Source organism: Phycodurus eques, chromosome 4 (assembly GCF_024500275.1).
Source record: "Phycodurus eques isolate BA_2022a chromosome 4, UOR_Pequ_1.1, whole genome shotgun sequence".
NCBI classification, from domain to species: domain Eukaryota; kingdom Metazoa; phylum Chordata; class Actinopteri; order Syngnathiformes; family Syngnathidae; genus Phycodurus; species Phycodurus eques.
Window position 1 is genome coordinate 14,998,376 of NC_084528.1, and position 19,795 is coordinate 15,018,170.

Below are 19,795 nucleotides of genomic sequence, written 5' to 3' on the forward strand. Positions count from 1 at the left end.
GAAACTCCATCTTCATCGTCAAAATATTATGTCTCATATTAATTGCAACAAATACAATTATCATAATGGTGACTTGCATTTTTAATCATTTGTTTTTATTTGTGTCTATGCAGGTCTGTCGAAATATGTCTTTATGTGAAACCGGTCTGTGGTGTAAAAATGATTGGGGACCGCTCTGATATGCTGATAAAATATCAATGATATCAACTCGACATTCGTCACATTATAGTTGAGTGCAAAAAAATCGTTTGTCATTCAAGCCCTAGTGCAGGGGTCACCAATGTGGTAGAAGTGATCCTTTGAAAACAAACACTTGCAGAGATTAATAGAAATGGGACTATTACTGTTGTTGATATGACTGCTGTTACGCTCATTGTTCGCGCTCGATGAATATTAATAATATAATGTAATTTGAGACAATGTGTTATTTCAGAAGTGTGTATGACACTCGGCAAAGTAGTTCAGAGCATACCGGGCAAAGAGAGTAGTGATTGGTGTAGATTGTAATCGGCATGTTGGTAAAGGAAACGGGGGTGATGAAGAAGTGATGGGTAAGTTTGGCATCCAGGAACAGAACTTGGAGGGACAGACAGCGGTAGACTTTGCCAAAAGGATGGAAATGGCTGAAGTGAACACTTTCTTCCAGAAGAGGCAGGAACATAGGGTGACCCACAAGAGCGGTGGTAGAAGCACGCAGGCGGGTTACATCTTATGCAGACGATGTAACCTGAAGGAGGTTACTGACTGCAAGGTAGGGGAGCGTGTGGCTAGACAGCATAGGATGGTGGTGTGTAAGATGACTCTGGTGGTGGGGAGGAAGATTAAAAAGACAAAGGCAGAGCAGAAAACCGTGCAGTGGAAGCTGAGAAAGGAAGAGTTTTGTGCGGATTTTCGAGAAGATGTGAGACAGGTTCTTGGTGGGCAGAAGAAGCTTCCAGACGACTTCACCACTATAGCCAAGGTGATTAGAGAGACAGGCAGGAGAGTACTTGGTGTATCTTCTGGTAGGAAAGGGGAGAAGGGGACTTGGTGGTAAAACCTTAAAGTGCAGGAAAGCATACAAGGAAAGAGGTTAGCTAAGAAGTGGGACACTGAGAGGACTGAGGAGAGGAGAAAGGAATACATGGAGATGTGACGTAGGGCAAAGGTAGCGGTGGCAAAGGCCAAACAAGAGGCATATGCACAGTGGGGCAAAAAAGTATTTAGTCATCCACCAATTGTGCAAGTTCTCACACTTAAAAAGATGAGAGAGGCCTGTAATTTTCATCATAGGTATACCTCACCTGTGAGAGACAAAATGAGAGAAAAATTTTTTAAAAAAAAATCTAGAAACTCACATTGTCTGATTTTTAAAGAATGTGTCATTAAATTATGGTGGAAATAAGTATTTGATCACCGAGAAACAAGCAAGACTTCTGCCTCTCACAGACCTGTAACTTCTTCTTTAAGAGGCTCCTCTGTCCTCCACTTGTTACCTGTATTAATGGCACCTGTTTGAACTCATCAGTATAAAAGACACCTGCCCACAACCTCAAGCAGTCACACTCCAAACTCCACTTTGGCCAAGACCAAAGAGCTGTCAAAGGACACCAGAAACACAATTGTAGACCTGCACCAGGCTGGGAAGACTGAATCTGCAATAGGTAAGTCGCTCGGTGTGAATGACCTGCAGAGAGCTGAGACTAAAGTAACAAAGGCTACCATCAGTAACACACTACGCCGAAGAGGATTGGGAGAATGTCATATGGTCAGATGAAACCAAAATAGAACTTTTTTTTTTTTTTTTTTTTTTTTTAAACTCAACTTGTCGTGTTTGGAGGAGAAAGAATGGCGAGTTGCATCCAAAGAACACCGTACCTACTGTGAAGCATGGGGGTGGAAACATCATGCTTTGGGGCTGTTTTTCTGCAAAGGGACAAGGACGACTGATCCGTCCGTGTATAGGAAAAACTGAATGGTGGCATGTATCGTGAGATTTGGAGTGAAAACCTCCTTCCATCAGCAAGGGCATTGAAGATGAAACGTGGCTGGGTCTTTCGGCATGACAATGATCCCAAACACACACCCCCGGCAACGAAAGAGTGGCTTCGTAGGAAGCATTTCGAGGTCCTGGAGTGGCCTAGCCAGTCTCCAGATCTCAACCCCACAGAAAATCTTTGGAGGGAGTTGAAAGTCTGTGTTGCCCAGCGACAGCCCCAAAACATCACTGCCTCTAGAGGAGATCTGCATGGAGGAATGGGCCAAAATACTAGCAACAGTGTGTGAAAACCTTGGGAAGACTTACGGAAAATGATCCGTGCCCTGCAGTTCCTCCTTTGGAGCTTGGGTGGCACTTTGCGCCTTGCCTCTCTCTCTCTCGCTCTCTCTCCCTCTCTCTCCCCAGCAATCACCATCACCTTGAGCACGCACCTGTCTTCAATCAGCACTCATTATTGCTTATAAGCCAGCCAGATCCAGGATTCCACCGCAAGAGTATTATCACTCAATTGTTGTACACAGGCCGACTCTCGCACTCTTGTAAGTTACTCGACTTCCTGGAATCGCACTTACCTCCTTGTGTTCTTCTTCGTCTCCAGTTTGTAACGATAACATAGCTGTGGCGGTATGGGAGCATCGAGGCGAGGTGGCTGTGGAGTTTTTGATCAGCTCTTTCAACGGAATTTTAGCGGGTGAGAAGATGCCTGTGGAATGGAGGAAAAGTGTGCTGGTGCCCAATTTTAAGCACAAGGGTGATGTGCAGAGTTGTAGGAAATATAGAAGAATAAAGCCGATGAGCCGCACAATGAAGTTATGGGAAAGAGTAGTGGAGGCTAGATTCAGGACAGAAGTGAGTATTTGCGAGCAACAGTATGGTAAAGTCAGAAGGAGCTACATTGTGTGTTTGTAGATCTAGAGAAAGCCTAACGACAGAGTACCCATTTTCACTGACCACACCCAAGCCTGATTATCAGACTCTGTAACAGATAAAAAAAAATCTTTTAAGGTTTGAAAAATCCTTACGTGTACCAGGCCTATGGGCAGTTTAGAGTTTTCAATGACCCTAACATGCATGTTTTGGGAATGTTTGAGGAAGCTGGAGTATGTGGAGGAAACCCACGCAAGCACGGGGACGGATGTGATTTAAAACCAAGATCTTCTTGACTGGAGTCTTGCCACATGCTTTGGCAAGACCAGATATTTTTGATTGTTTTTTGCAAAAGTTGCCAGAAAAGGATGGCATGGCATACAGTATGTTTTAAACGTTTTAAAGTTCCACGTACAGTATCAGTAAGGTTTAGCCCAAAAGAGGAATTCCATATTTCAGCATGACATCGAGCCAAAGCATACAGTATATCCAAATCAACAAAAGAATGACTTTGCCAGGAGAAAATTCTAGTTTTGGAATGTCCAAGCCAGAGCACAGATCTAAATCCAACTGCGGGGTGATTACAAGGTTTTCAACTGTGTACCAAGCCCAAAATGACTGAATGTCGTCATTAAAGCAAAACGTGCTTCAACATATCATAGTATCAGGTGTAAAAGTATAACAGGCTGATTGCATAAATGTGCCACCAAACAGTTACGCAATCAGCCTGTTATACTTTTACACCCCCTCTAAACTGAGTTATTTCCTTCAATTGAATTCTACGTTATAGTTTTTTGAAAACGTTTTTGAAAAGATTTTTTTTTTGTACCTGCTACTTTCACAAGGCCGTGTTGATTTTGTACAACCACTACAACGTTTCCCATTACGTCTCCCGCGCCACTTGCCTTTATGGGTGTGTTAGCTTATGAATGCTGCAGGGTCAAAAGTAAATCGTTCAGCCGCTTTCTCCTCTGCTCTCTGCTGCATTCTCCCACTTTGCCTTCCTCGCCCTCCTCCTCATCATCATCTTCATCATCTTCTTCTCTGTTCTGGCTCTCTGTGGGCTGCAATGAACAAGACCACTTGGATAAACAACTACGACCCATGGATACAAATTGGAAAATTGATCGTATAAATCATCTACTTCGCATGTGTGTAATCACTTACGCGGGGGCTCGCGGTGAGCGAGTGGGGGGTGTCGTGACCGCCCGGGTGGGGGTCACTGCTGGAAATAGTCACCTCCACCACCCCCACTGGTATATCTGGTAAGAGAATAGAGAGAAGTAGTACAGTATTTTAGTCCAGGCGATCCAGGAAGGAAGGAATTTTGATGACATAAGACTGGACAAAAGATTAGGTACACCTTACAGCTAATGCTCTGTTGTGATTGACACTGTCAGAGAGGTATTAATTTATGTGTGCATTATTGTGGTTGTACTTTGAAGTGTCGCAAAACTGCACCGCATCATACTGAGAGCTGCCTCTAATACTTTGATTGCCATTTCCAACAAAGTTTAAGGACTGTTGGACTGTGTGTTCAATGTTAACAGTGCACCAGGCGATTTATTGGGGCATGGCATCAATTAAATAATTCCTCAAAAGGAGGGAAATTGCTAGCACAACTTTGTCTCACCATTCTGCGTGGATGCCATTTATACAGAACAGCGACATGGGAAAAGCTAGAAAATGGCAGTCACAGACAGTGTGAAAGAGGCTTTTGAAACAATAGAGCTCTTGTATTAAATATAATTCTCTTGAAGTGGTGTACCTAAACTTGTCATCCTTATTTGCTCTTCATTGCAAGCTCTCGCAGGGAGACTTTGGTGCAAAACTTGGGGAAAGCCCGCCGGCTCGCTTCTTCACAGCGGATGACGGAGACGGAGAGAGTTTTCTGCGCGCTTAAGCATTCTGTGGTTGGAAAAGCACTTAAGTTTGTGCTGCAGCCCGTGATGTAGCGAGCCAACAATGAGGATGGTGGGCTGTGAGAGCAGCACACGAGCATGCTTTTAAAGGAAAAGGCACAGGACACCCACATCTACATCCACATCTCATGAACCCTATCCTATACGCATAGTACCAGGCAAAAGTTTGGACACACTTTCTCATTAATAGCATGGGAAAGTGTCCAAATCCTGTATAGAACCTCCATCATCATAAGGGACGTCATGCAAGACCGAAGAGTTTTTGTAGTGTCAACACAAAAGGGCACCCGTTTTGGTAGAGGGAAAATTTGATGATAACTATATGACCAAAACTGTCACTGTGATGTATTGATGATAATAGTAGACGTGTCTCTGTTGTAGCCGATCAGTAAAAAATGGCTAAAGTGGCAATAAATCCTAATAAAGTCAGCTATATTTAGTCTTTATGTGACAGGACTCCCCTCCCAGGCTTTACGCCATAATCCTCCATCTGCACGTAACCAAATCACATCGTCAGTTAATGGTGAGTACCCAATTTAAGATTTTTAAGTTTTATGACATAGCGGTTAACTTCTTTTCCCACTTGTATGACAGTTAAAACGCATGATGCAAGCCTTCAACAAGCCTCCCTTCCTGATTAATTATCAAAGGGTGAGTAGTTTTATTTGATTCCCCTTTTATTTAGTTTATTTGAGGGCTAGGCGATTAATCGATTTTCCACAATCGTTTACAAAAGCAGTCAGTGTTGATGGTCACTAAATTTAGCAAATTTTCCAACCCCTATTGTGACTGTTTATCATAAAAGCGACTTGCAACTTTAATTCTCACAAAATAACAGACAACATGAGCGGTATGGGTTTCGCATTGTTTAGTATATGATAAGAAAGGAGCCCAGTGGAAGGCAGTCAGACTCAAAAAGAGCTGAACTTTGCCAATGACATAGTTAGACCATTTATTGTGATTTACCGACATCTTGGAACCGTTTGACCCAAAGATGATCTTCCAAGCAGCATTTTGCGGAGGCCGCCTTGCCTCACCTGTACAACTCTACATAAGAAAAGACCGCCAGAGAGCTGGAAGGGGTGCGACGTAACTCTTTCTCTTGCAAATGGACTAGCTGAGCCCTGCAGTTTGATGATTCCTTTTTTTATGTTAAATTGCAAATTTATTAGGGATCGTTTGTAAATACCCTCTGACTCAAGCGGACATTTGTTTCAAGAGGAACCACTTTCCTTATCTGTAAAGAAAAACAATATGTATTTCTATTTCTGTGGAAGTTGGTGCAAGTTAATGATCGGAAAATAAGCAAAATGGAGGAAATTGATAAAAATCGGAAATTCAATTTTTGGGGGCAAAACATTTTGAGATTTTATTTTAAGGCCATATCGCCCAGCCTAGTTTATTTATAAGGTTATAAGGTATCTTTTACCATAATTTCCGATTGGAAAATTTGTTTTGACATATGAACAAATTGGTCGGCCAGTGTCCCTGAACAACCTGTATATCTAAATGTAGAAAGGAAGCATGTACTGAGCGTGTGACACCTACAGAAACAAAAACTAACACACACACTTGCTTCATGGACCTGACTTGATGTGGCTATCGTCCCCACTGGCTCCGTCCCCGCACACGACACGCCAGTCCCTCTCCTCCGCCTCGCTGTCCCCCTCTCGCCTCCCCTCCATCCTCAGTCGGATCTGTCGCTCCCTCACCAGTTCCCAGTTCCTCACCAGGAACACGCGATGTGTCACCACGAAGCTCCTGACCCACATTGCAACACATCAGCCATGAGTGAGTAACATGGCATCAGATAGCGCTTGCCGAAATGCGGGTTGCTGTTTGATTCCCGTACCGCTCACTGTTGCTCAAAGGGTCCATGTCGAGGTGAGGAAAGAGGCTGGCCAAGTCACTCGAGCTCTCCTCCTGAGTGAGGAAAAAAAGGGAAGTGTTGAGGTTGCATCCTATACAATTATGAAAAAACTTGTCATTGACTCTCACCGCAGTGTGCTGGGAGGGAAATGTCCTCTCCTTCAGTCGGCCTGTGTGTGACACGTTCACAGTGAAATTTTATTTGAGTCCATTCATTTGAAAACATACAGTACATAGTTCTCCAGTACTCACAGTAGCGCCGTTTCCTCTTCAGCGGGAAAGCAGGTTGCCTCTGAAGCTATTGGGGAAATAACATGATTCAAAATTGAAGTTGCAGCAGAAGTTGTGACTGCTGAGGTGCAGTCACGATAAAAGACATGAATTGTTGACATCACAGCATATACAGGCTGGCCTCCGTTTATGTCAGAATTCCATTCCTATGAGCGTGTAACCCAAATTTGGACATAAGTCGGGAACCCGCCATAGTCTTACATTAACCTATGCTAACGCAGTGGTTTATAAAAACTTTATCCATTCATTTTCTATACCACATTACTCACTAGGGTCGTGGGTGACTTGGAGCCTATCCCCGCTGACTTTAGCCAAAAGCGGGCCACATGCAGACTGGTTGCTAGCCAATCACAGGGCACAAATAGCAAAACAACAATTTACACTCACATTCGCACCCATAGACAACGTATAGTCATCAGTTAACCTAATATGGATCTTTTTGGAGTGCAGGAGGAAGCCGGTGTACCCAGAGTAAACCCGCTGGGAGAAAATGAAAACTCCACACAGGAATGCCGGATTGGAAACCCCAACCTCAGAACTATGAGCCGAATGTGCTAACCACTCATCAATCAGATATGAAAACAAGCAAATGAAAAACTGTAAGTACGGTGGCATGGTAACTGAGAGTACAAAACAGTTGTGCACCATTCATAACCTCGAAAGTGTGTATGTCTGGACCGTCAACCTGGCAATCCCCAGATACCATGTGAATATGGTCCCTACCGGCTGTGATATTTAGAAACTGAAATGTTAGGACGGAGAAAAGTAATAGCTCACCCACCCCGATTGACCCTCACGTTTGTTCTTTGATCGAGTTTAAATCCATTGAGTAATGACAACACCATTTCGTGACATTCAAATGTCAGACAGAAATAACCAGAAACTGCAGTCTTCTCTGGCGCAAATGTTGGAAAAAAATCAGTCACAGAGCGGGAATTCCAAATAAATGAATTGAGCACCATAAACGCTGCTTAATCAATCACACAAATTGTGTCCCTGATCTCACCTTTCATATTCTTGCAGAAAGAAAGAGTGAGTGTTAGGACTAAGAAATGTTTTATAACTCACCACATTTTGTTGTTTGTGTCAAGTTGCAATCCGATGGGAAATGACAACGATATTATTACCAGCAATCTCAGTTGTTGAGCAAAAATAACCACAAACCGCAATCCTATCGGAAATGACGAGCAAGGGCTACCAATTGCATCACGGTATAGCATGGCAGAAAAATTCCAATATTTCGGTTCTTATCACATGGAAAAGTAATCATTTTGTTCTTTAAATCAGTTTGAATCTGTTGACAAACGATAAGGTTATTAACGCACCATTAAAGAAATAACAAGAAACATTGTAAACACTGAAGAAATAAAGAACTTACGGTATTTCCTGTCATATCATGTGTAATTGTGTGTTGGTACAACAAATACATTCCTTGAACAGACGACTATAACACTGCTTAATACATCACAGCGTATCATAGTTATCCCCAGATGCACAATGAAACGCCCTGCCAAGCTGAGGATTTAAATTTGGTTCAGTGTGCTGGAGTTGCGTTTGTACCTGATTGTGCTGCCAAAGCCACATGACATCATAGGGTAACTGGAAATGTATTCTCTTCATCCTCAAGTACTTCCCTGTAGGACACTGAGCATGAGCGTTTGAATGAATGGTCATGCTGACACTGAACCCCAATCACCTCATCTTCTCCTCCACTCTTGTCTAGACTCACCAACATGAATGGGTGCTGGTAAAAGGCTGTAGTCCCGCTCACCTGGTTGGTACTCTGCGCTCGCTCTGGAGGAGAGCTGCGACTGGGAGGGGGGACTGAAAACAAAAGTTGAACAAATGAACACAATTAGAGCATTGCGGAACCTCCAAGGGGCTCGACCAGTTCGGAATTTGACCAAAATCTGCAAAATGATGCTAATGATGCTAAACTTGCAGAAAAACAGAACGACAAGAACTCGGTTTAGTGCAGTGGTGTCAAACATACGGCCTGCGGGCCAGAACCGGGACGTCAGGGGGTCCAATCCGGCCCGTGGGGATGGAGAACACAGTCACAGCTATTTTTCAATAAAAGTAACTTTTGTTGCTAATTTTGTCCATTGGAGCGTGCACTGACAACACTTAAATGACATTGATGCACTTGTGAAGACCAAACAATGCAAAGTTTCAGGAGCACACTAATATAAAATGGTGTGCCATGTTCACACTGTGAAAATAAATACCTCCTGTAGCAATGTTTTAAGACATTGAATATTACAAAATTTCAGTCAAGAGAGGTTGGTTTGTTGGAACTTTGTTTTTTTTCCCTTGGACTGCCACAACTTCAATTTTTATGTACACATTTACAAAGGATGCATAACTGAATGGTGCACGCTCACTGACTCATAATACTGTTGAAATAATCTTTGTCTAAAAATTTCAAACTGCTCATTTGATTTGCACCAAAATTTGCAACAAGATAATAATGAATAAATGTGAATATTTTCCGAAAGCACTTGTAATTATTTGCACCAAAACAATGAGGAAGATTTTGAATAGCTGTTATTTATGGATTTTGAAGCCACAAATATTGTGGTCCGCCCCGCTTAACATCTAATTAGGGGGTAAATGTGGCCCACAAACTAAAATGAGTTTGACACCCCTGGTTTAGTGAGTATCAAAAGATTAACTTTTAAGTTTCTTTGGCTTTTTTTCCCCGTTAAAGGTAAGGTAGTGTTTTGTTATCTTTGCATTTTACTTATTTTTACACTTGTTTGACTTAAGTGAAATTGGATACTTTCCCGCAGCACGCTCGATGGTCTCTCACAGCACAGTGGTTGGGAATCGATGCCCTAATTCAATCATGCATGTAAATGGACCGATAGCACTGGGTTACAAAAAAATCTTTTGTAAGTTTTCTGTTTTTTCAACTGATTTAGGAAAAATTTGCATCGCTGAATTTGAGAATGACATCAGTTTCTCTTGTTCAGGGCCGGCTTTGATGCCAAGTTGTTGACAGTTTATTAATCAAATGTTATAAACTTTGCTTACTGTAAATTCAATAGTAGACGATGGTAAAAGTAAGTACCTGTAAATTGAATGTTCCGTCATTGTACAAAATTCAGGGCATGAACCTCTTAACCTACCTAAAATACCTGTACATAGAAAAAAATAAAATAAAATAAAATAAAAGAATACCTTGGCCATAGATCAAAAAGTTGACCTGAGTGAGCAACATCAATGTGATATTTGGATTAAGCACATCAAAAGCTAACTAAATCAGCTAAAAACTCTTAGACAATACATTTGTCATTAAAATCGAAATTGGGAACTTGGGCCTGCAGTCTGACTCCATCCAGCCTGAATCTAAGAGTGATTAACTTTTACACATGCATGACAGTTAACATTGCTATTTAAACTTTGCCTGTATAACTAAAGGTTTCCTTATGGTGAGCGTTAGACCCTGGAATGGATTATTTCTTACAGTATGTGCACAAGCATCACAGAACCAATTGTGTTGAATCATACAAGTTCCCCTGTATAAAGGTCATAAAAGAAATGAGCTGTGGGCTTACTCTATCGTTTTGTAATCATCAGAGTAAAGACCGGCCCTCAAAAACGTTTTCCTGGCAGGACCGTCTTCGCTCCTGTCTCTTTGGACATCGGCTGGTTGGGATGCGGGCTGCTCGGCGGCCGATTGGCCGGAACGTTCGGCGGGCGTGTCGCAGGACAACAGCTCGTCCTCGGCGACACTAAAGGGAAAGCATGAAGCGAGAGATAGAGCGACAGGGAGGAAAAAAGAGAAAGAAGAGGCACTGGTTTAGCACACAGTGCTGAAATGTGGCCGGTTAATATGGGAGTATGTTACATACACAGCAATGAGAGGCTGAATTGTGAGAGAAAAGGTGTTTGGGAGTGGGTAGTGTTTACCTCTGATGGCAGGGAGAAGCGTCATGTTTTCTCTTCCGTCCTCGCTTCCTCTTGGCCTGCAGCTCCGAATCTGTCGCCTGCGGCACCGAGCCGACACCCGCCACATCTTGGTCCAACCCCACTCTCCAGCCTACGTTATTATTGCTGCGCCCTCGCAGAAGGTCGGGTGACGACACAGAGGAAGGCAAAGTGGAGGGCAGAGGCCGTTTCCTGGGTCGACCGGGTCGTCTTTTGTTTTTCCCATCAGCGGCGTGTGTCTTTGTCACACCTTTGAGCTGCCCGCGGCTTCTTGGGTCACCTTGTAAAGCTGAAGTCAGTGTAATGGAGAATGGAGAGGAGGGGGGGCATAATCAGTGGCAGGGAGGAAATGAGACGTGGATCAGTGATGAGGCCAGCAGGAGGTGTAAGGTAAGGCCACTCTAGGCTGACTCATGCAGATGGGCCACAGATTAAATGAGTCACAGCACTTCCTCAGCCCCCGTTACTTCTGGGAAAGTGATTTATATACGCACGCACACTCACACACAAATCCAGCTCGCTTTTATTTTTCTTAATGTGTACATGCAGTAGTAAAAAGATCCACCGATGGCTCTGTGGTGAAAAACAAACTCATCTACTAAAAAAAATAAAGAAACGATTTCCTGAAAAATGCTCCTATTTACTACTGTCTGAAAATGCTATTTTCGCACAGCCATTGATAAGGCATTAGCGAAGTGCCGATACAGTGGTCCCTTGAGATAAAGCGAACAAGTTTTAACAGATACCTGCTGTCATTCAGCCAACGTTTTGCATTGACTTGGTGCAAAGATTTGAGATACCAGCACTGTACGATGGCAGTGAACTCACCTCAACACACTTCAAAACAAGCAGCAATTTGTCAGATCATAAACAATTGCATATTTCCATATTTTCAAAATGTTGCCATTTCCGTGCGACAGTCATAATCATAATCGTTAATAAATTATTGCTTCAATATTTGTCATTTGAATCTTTTACTGCATCAACCTTATAAAGGTGGACGCAGTTGCAGCCTGAATCAAAGTACCAGTACATTAGATTTGGATGTTCCATCATCAAAAATATCTGTGTCTATGGATTAATTCACCTTTGCCAATTCTGTTTTCAACCCTCGTAACAAAAAAAAAAACGCGAGTTTATTAAAGTAGATTAATCAGATCTCAGACGTCAAAATTGAAACGATATTGCAAATGAACTGGATTGGGTAGTAGTAATAGTTTTGGTTTCTCTTTTCTGTAATGTGCAATGTATTTCTACGCATACAATAAGTACATGTAAAAAGAATAAATGTAATTATGTTTTCTTTTGCATGTTATTTATATCACATATTTATATTTCCTATTTCCACAGTTGCTGGTGAAACGATGCACATTTTCCCATTGTGGGACTAATAAAGGTTATCTTATATTACACATTTTTATTCATAATAATAATATACTTGTCCCTTCGTGACACTTTTGTAAGAAGCATGGTAAGAAGTGTAGCTTATTCGCTACCATGGAGGCGATGTTCAGTGACTTGGAATGCATTGACACTGGACGCAAAGACAACTTTCGCCTCCGCGGCGTGGCAGCCAGGGGCTGTAGTAAAATAGCGTGCACCAAGCAGCTGTTCAATGTGGACGCTGTATTTTTTCCCCCCCAATATCCGGAACAATCAATGTTACGGGCCGTAACGAGTTTCCGAAACAAAATACAGACGTTCAGTAACATTTGGCAGCTCTGCAGACAATACTGACATGCATATATTCTTTATCCTCTGCGAAGAACGAATACTATTATTACAGCCTACTGAATTATGACCACCGACTCCATGTATGTCCGTATGCCTGTATTATACTGCTTCCAGGTGTCAAAGGTGCACAGACCATTTTAAATTATGTCACTATTGTATATTTTTATCAAGTGCAAAATTTTAGAGTGAGGAAAATGTTTCCAGTCTGTTGGGAGGAGGCTGCGATGGATTAATGGCATTGCCATTCATTTCAATGGGGAAGCTGATTTGAGATACACGTGTGTTGAGCGTGGTCACAGAACAAATTAAACTTGTATCTCAAGGCACCACTGTAAAGGTCACTGCGTACATGTGCACACATCGTTTGTACAATTGTCTAATCTGGAACATATTCCCAAAGGAACGCACAGACCGCGTGTGCGTGCTGTCTCTCCAAATACACGTGCATTTAGTTTTGATGTCCGTGTTCTCTCCTAAACATGTTCCACTCAGACGTTCCGTCTTAGCAACCCCACACTGACCTGCTAATCCTTCATCAATCATTGCAGAGCTCCTCTTTCCTCTTTCTTGCCATCTTTCCACAGCCTCGGACAAGGCCGACTACTTTTTTCTTATTGAATCTGTCCAAGTCAAATACGCCCCGTCGGCCGCCGGCCCGTTCTTAAATAGCCAATATTGTGGTTAACTAATGACTGTGCTCTCTGGGTAGCCTTGGGCTCAAACATCATGCGGTTTGGGACAGCCCCGAGGACGATTTGCTGGCTGGATCTCATTAAGACACTGCTCTTATGCCATAATATTTTTGGAAAAAAAAATTCCAATAGAAAGCGGTTGCCGAGTGGTTATGTGTGTGTAAAACACATCCGCTGCTCAGCAGAAGGAGGCTATAAAAAGACAAGTCTGATCTCGTCTCAATCGGTCTCCAGGCTTTTTAATGTGTGCCTAAAAAAAAATCTGGAAAAAAGCAACGTCACATTTTTTTCTGGTAAACTATGCAGGAACAAAATCAAAATCTACAGTATATCACAGAGCAAATAAAAATAAACTAACTCAAAGGCCTAATCTATCACTCATATGGTTCCCACGGGATATTCGGATAATTTCCTAGATTTAGATTTTCCTAGATCCTAGCAATTACTTTTTGTAATAGTATGGGCGGAGCCATGGTAAGGGTCAACGAATGCAACACGCTTAGATTTACATGCCATACACATGATGTGAGAGAAAAAAAGCCCCAAAACATTTAACCAACAAACAGTCATGTATAAGGTATATGTTATGTATAATAAACATTTAATTGTTATGTCATATTTGTTAATAAATTTAGTATGGCCCTCGGAGAACTTAAATGGTGCCTGAATGGGAAAAGGTTCCCCACTCTTAATTCAAACACCCGCAGATAGGTTATGTTTTAATTGGCATGGGGTTTGCTTATTTTTTATGTGACTTCCTGTCCACAATCTTTATATTTTCATTCATACGTAGAACTATTTTTCTAAGGATGTCCATATTAAATGATGTTAAATTAATTAAATTAAAAATTTATAATGCTTATGCTTTTTGAGCAAAGTTTGCCACGTGAATGCACGGTCAAAAGCTGTACACTCAAACAAGAGTTCACCGAGTTCTGACCCATTTGAGCGCAATTTGAATCTAACATGGAAAATACACTTGTATAGTGTATGTTTTAAATCTCATCAAATCAGGTTGTAATTTATTTTTATCGTTATGTAGGGATCTGGATAAAATGTTGACAGAAACTAGATGAACATTGTAATCGATTAATTGATCAGAAGGAATTTGCTTGATTGTGCTCGATTGAAGTTGGAGCCACATTCATGTTATACGAACTCCTCCAGACAGTATCATTTGTGACGACACTAGCATGGAAACAGGAGTCAAGAACATTTATAATTTAAGATATAATAATTTCAGCAGTTGGGTAATTGAAGGTTAATTTCTAATCAACGCCAAATGCCCATCATCTCTTATAGAAACCTCCTGATCAAGGTCACTGTTCTTTATTGATTAATTTAGCAGCATCTCACCTGCTTCTCTCCTCTCTGTCCAAGCTGGCTCGTCCGTCCTCCATGACCTCTCTCCACTTCCAGGATTCCGACTGGCCAACCCGCTCTTCAAGCCATGACCCCCCGTTGGCACGCCAATCGACGTGAACAGGTTGGTGTGCGTCGGCGACGGGGGCGTCCTGCTTGGATGGGGTAGATGAATGTCTTCGCTGTCGTCATCCTCCGGGTCAGAGGGAATCATCGGGCCTGTGCGTCCAGCAGAGGATCCCCAGCTGTTGTTTGGGAACCCCGCACCCTGAAGTTTGGTCCAACTCTGGCCCAGGCCGCCCCAGCCCCCTCCGAACGAAGACAAGTGAGAGGAGCCCAGCCCCACAGAGAAGAGAGATGCATGTTTTGATCTTTCTGCCAAAGATGATGATGTGGCAGCAGAGAACGAATTATTTGCATTCTCACGTAACCAAGGTGACTCTTTGGACAGCACGCCCCCCATTCCTCTTGTGCCCTTCCGCCCTCCTCCTTGCCCCAAAATGAACCTTGACTTTGAAGTGGAGAAAGCCTCTCTCGCCACCACATCCTCCTGCTCCTCATGCTCATGTAACATTGCCTCGTCTTCAACGTTGCGTTGGCAGAGCCTTTGTCTGTGTTTATGTTTGTGACCACAGTCACACGAGAGGCTTGACGTATACCCTAAATTGAGGCTTCCTCCATTCCCTTCAATCTCCCCTCCGAGAGCGCCCTCCCTCAGCAGCCTGCTCCGCCGCCTGTGAAACCTGGCGGGGTTTAGAAGAATGTGGGTATGGTGGGGCTGTTGCGAGGCATAGTGGTGAGGAGAGGGAAGTGGGTATGAGCCGGGAAGGTGGTGGTAAAGCGTTGTGGCTGGTGGATAGCTGCTGTAGAAGCCCATGTTGTCAATGGTCTCCTGGAACTTTGATGGACAGCCACACTGCCTTCGTTCCGGTTTTCTGTTACAATGCAACGTCTGGCAGGGGTAGAGAGCCTGAGGGGAGAAGGAGGAATTAGCAGCGTAAGACGGAGGGTGAGGTGAATAGAAGCCATTCAGATTGATTTTGAAGATATTGGAGCGGTGAGAATGCGAGGAGTGGTGGCGCCTGCCCCCATCAAAAGCCTGCCCCGGCTCCGACCTGGCCCAGCCTCGCCGACCGATGTGAACTTCACTGAATTGACCGATGAGCTCTTCCAGTTCAGATAGAAACTCTGGATCCTGCATTAGCAGTTGCTGGTGTTTCTTTTTATGTTTGTTTTTCTGTCTCTTCAGTATGTTGTGACCAATGCAAGGGAAGTAATCTGAATGAGTGCACTTGTTGTGTCCAGGGCAGGGACACAGGCAACTACAAGAAGAGGGGCAGTTGTAATCCCGCCGCCTGTGCCGATGTCGGTGCCGCTCTACGGAGGTTGAGTTGCCAATCGGGTTCTTGTGTCTGGTGAGAAGAGGGTCCGCAAGAGAGGATAGTTTTGGACCCCCGAGAATCCCTCCAGACCCTTGACCCAACCTGAGCATGCCTCTAGCACCCCTCATTTCCACTCGCTCGCAGACACTGTTGTTATCGGTTCCAATCCCGCTATCACTGGGCAACGTCTCTTCACTGTGCGATTCACTCCTAGGTGAGGGGGTAGCGTCTTTCAGGTGGCCAGGTGAGCCGGGCGTGGGATGGAGTGGACCATTGGGAGAGGAGAGCTTACATGATGACTGGTGAAAGGGAAAGTGGTGCCTGCCCTGGCATGGACAACTTTTCTTCACAAAGGGGGAGAGGGAGGAGCAGGACGGCGGACGGGGTGAAGTGCAGGAGGACGACGGGGACGGGAGGGAGAACGGGGGAGGAAAAAGCAAAGTCGATGTTGGCTCTGTAACACTTCCTTCACTGTAAGGGCTCTGGGCCCCACTGGAGTGTGTAAGGGACGGGGAGGGAAATGGGTGGGCTGCAGGAGCCTGGAGCTGGTTGGACATGAAGAGAGATGTTTCAGTGGGCTGGCCAAACAATGACGCTTGAGTGTAGCTGTGGGAATTCAGACGAGCTGTTTGGGATTTGGGCTTGCGCCCTCTCCTCTTGCCCATGTAAATGGTTCCTCTCTTGCTCACATTGATCTGAGGGCCCAGCTTGGTCCCAAAGGAGGACGACAAGTCAGAAAGCGTGGGCACAGTCGGCGGTTCAATGGACTTGTATGTTCTCTGAGAACTCTTGACACCTTTAACCCTCTTGCTCTCCTTTCCTACATTGCCAGATGTCATTACCTTGTGAAGTCTCTTCTTCTTCCTTTTCTTCATTTCATTAATCAGCCTCCTGATTTTTAGCTGCCTGTTTCCCTTTTCAGGAGGAGGAGGATTTATGTTCTTATCTGTGATGTCTGTTTGATTCAGTGATTGCTTGCGAGGACGGCCGCGCTTCTTCGGGCTCGAGTCCAGCACAGGGCTTTTCTGAACGTCGTCACACTCCAGAAAGGCAACCTCCTCGGGGGAAAGTCTCAGAAGAGGTTCATTAAAGATTATGGTATGTGACTTGGGGCGGCCCCTTTTTCGGCCTGGAGTGGAAGGGCTTGTGGAAGCAGACGGTTTCAGATCTGATATGATGGGGTTCTGTTTCGGAGATGATGGTTTTGTTATGGAGGAGGACGGGGAGCAAGAGGGAGGTGAGTGAATAGACAACTTTTGAGAGAAACTCTGTTGAGAATCTGCTTCCTGATTTTCCACCCTCTGAGTCCGGTGCACCAGCTTTGTCCAGCTGGGCCTTCGAGCTTTACGTTTCTTAAGCGGCCTGCTGTCCTGCTCTTGGTTGGAGGATGGTGGAGAAAGAGGGGGCAGGGTAGAATATGACGCTGGATGTTTTGGCGGCACTGTTGAATACCTGACAATTTCATTGTCTTTTGACTTAATGCTGTCAGCAGACGTTGCTTGCAGCTCAGCTTGTTTGATATGATCTCTCATGCTCCCCTCTTCAGATCTCCCTTGGTCTGCTACTTTATATGGTTTATCTAATTTACTCATGCCGCCCAAGTTAGTGTCTTCTTTTCTGTGTTTCTCTGTGTTGATCTTGTTTTTCTCAGTCTTTTTTCCAGTCTTCAGTTCATCACTACTTTTATGGTCTTTACCCTGTCGCAATTTGCCATCCTTTCCTTTGTCTTTTTTCTTCTTTATGAATTCTTCTTTTCTCTTATCACTCTTTACTCTCTCTGTTTCCAGTCCCTCTCCCTTTGCCTTTCTCTCTTTTCGTTTCTCCTTCTTTACCTTCCGCTCTTTATCTCTCTTTTTGTCATTTAAGCGCTTCAATGAAGCTTCCTGAACCTGTGCAGGAGACATATCCAGAGTAGGGGAGGATTTAGATTTAGCGGTAACAGAGGAGGAGTTACTCTTTTGCGCCACGCAAAGCTCTGTTTTAGAAGAACACGGAGGTATGGCGTCCACAGAAGAAACAGAGTTGATGTGTTTTGCAGTTTTGATTGATTGTGTATCTCCAAGTTTGTCCTCAGAGCATTTCCCGTTCGAAAGTCCCTTCTGTTTCTTGGTCTGCACCACACCATTGTGTTTCTTGTTGATTTCCCTTTCAGGCAGCGTTTCGGTGCACAGCCTCAAGGGGGTAGCTGATGCTTCCTGATGGGCGGTGGGTGAGCACGGTTTCAGAACTGCAGGGAGCGGCTGCTCATGGACACCTAGAGTCTTCTCTTTCTTCCCTCTCTCCGATGATCCAGCGGACGTCACCACTGCGTTACCATCCAGTTTGAGAGGAACCTGGGAAGTGTAAATACGCATCTCTATCATGCACTGCAATGATCGGCACATCCAATACGTCTGCTGTTGACAACAGTTTAACTGACAACAGTGGTGGGGAAAGACAATAACAGAAATGCTTTTGTTTTTGTCCACCCATTAAAGTCCAGACTGAGGACAAAGTGACTCAATCAGGCAGAGAAAGGAGGGCACAGAGAGTGAGGTGACGGAAACGGGAATGGAGGGGGGTGACACAGAAAGGAGAGACACAACGCATGAGACAGGAAGAGGGTGCTACGGGGGACAGAATGGGAGTGAAAGATAAATGAGAGCAGGTAGAGAAATGAGGGGATGTAAAAATAGAAGAGTTGGACCAATATACAGTGTCGGGCAGCAAGCGAAAGCTGCGCTATTGGTCGCTATAAATTGCCACTAATACAGATGAGGAGGCCTGACATTTTGTACTTGTCCTGTAATTTTGGTAGGTGGCAGCTTGAGTGGCGTTTGTGCAGTTAAAGCAATAAGCTTTCCCTCGGGCCATCGTCAGAAGGACTGATAGACCAATGCCTGTATTGGCCAAGTGGTTGCTGTGCCGCTGTCCTATTTATAGGCCCCGTTTAGTTAAATGTGCTGCTTGCTTATAAGGATTGAGACAATCGCTCATTTGACCTTATGATGACGCACCACATTGCTAAGTGATGTGAGGACTCCTGGTGGTTAGCAACAAAAAAAAAACTAAGCACAGCTACTATACATATGTGTCATTAATAATATATAAGTATAGTTTTGGATCTACCTGCAGCTATACTTCACTGTTTACTTACCTTCCATCTATTTTCTGTAGCACTTACCCTGACTAGGCCAAACTGAAATTCCCTCAGAAAAGATGAATGCTCTCAAGGAGCTGAACTATAACATACAAGGAGGCTTCGGTTTTCACCACGAGTTCCGTTCTTACGGCAGTGACTCAACCCAAATTTACACGCACTATGGAATGCGCCGTAGTGTATCATTAGCGAGAATATAGGACTTTGTTGATGTCATGTTCTTCTTTAGACCACAAAAAAGCGAGCTTGAGCAGCTGAGTAGTGCACTCCATTTTGATGCAAGAAAAAAGGCTAAATGTGATTAATCAACAATCGATTGACAGAATTAAAAAGATGCATTATCGATTCATCCATCCCTAATCCTATGATATAACAAAATTGTGTAACTCATCCAAACAAACTGCACATTTTGTCATTTGCTTTTAAATCAGTTGAGAATTGACCCTGCGACTTTATACTTGCTGTCACAACAGGAGGCAGCTACTTTGACGCTAGTTTCCCAGCATTCAGACACAATACTAGTTTTAATGCCAGCAGCTGACAGAGTTGTATGTGCGTGCCCTTGTGAACAAGCAAGGATCACTCGTAGAGACGAACCTAAAGAGAATTATCACCCGTCTCTGTGG

The 19,795-nt window shown here is 43.8% G+C and overlaps 1 protein-coding gene across 10 annotated transcripts in view; it reads right to left on the reverse strand.

Annotated features, from left to right (window-relative positions):
* LOC133401323 (histone-lysine N-methyltransferase ASH1L-like) overlaps positions 1 to 19,795 on the reverse strand; it is a 32,946-nt gene that overhangs the window by 4,348 nt on the left and 8,803 nt on the right. For 3 of the 10 annotated variants that reach the window (XM_061674173.1, XM_061674175.1, XM_061674172.1), the window contains 11 exons: positions 14,643 to 18,363; positions 10,843 to 11,149; positions 10,488 to 10,664; positions 8,657 to 8,751; positions 8,488 to 8,561; positions 6,889 to 6,934; positions 6,766 to 6,806; positions 6,620 to 6,690; positions 6,353 to 6,528; positions 4,013 to 4,107; positions 3,751 to 3,909 (listed from right to left, as the gene is read on the reverse strand). In XM_061674173.1, coding sequence (XP_061530157.1) covers positions 3,769 to 3,909; positions 4,013 to 4,107; positions 6,353 to 6,528; positions 6,620 to 6,690; positions 6,766 to 6,806; positions 6,889 to 6,934; positions 8,488 to 8,561; positions 8,657 to 8,751; positions 10,488 to 10,664; positions 10,843 to 11,149; positions 14,643 to 18,363 — 4,944 coding nt within the window. In that variant the 3' untranslated portion in view covers positions 3,751 to 3,768. Of the gene's footprint in view, positions 1 to 2,284; positions 2,414 to 2,550; positions 2,682 to 3,750; positions 3,910 to 4,012; positions 4,108 to 6,339; positions 6,529 to 6,619; positions 6,691 to 6,765; positions 6,807 to 6,888; positions 6,935 to 8,487; positions 8,562 to 8,656; positions 8,752 to 10,487; positions 10,746 to 10,842; positions 11,150 to 14,642; positions 18,364 to 19,795 lie in introns of those variants that run through there. The other 7 variants (XR_009768406.1, XR_009768403.1, XR_009768404.1 and 4 more) reach the window with 6 other exon arrangements.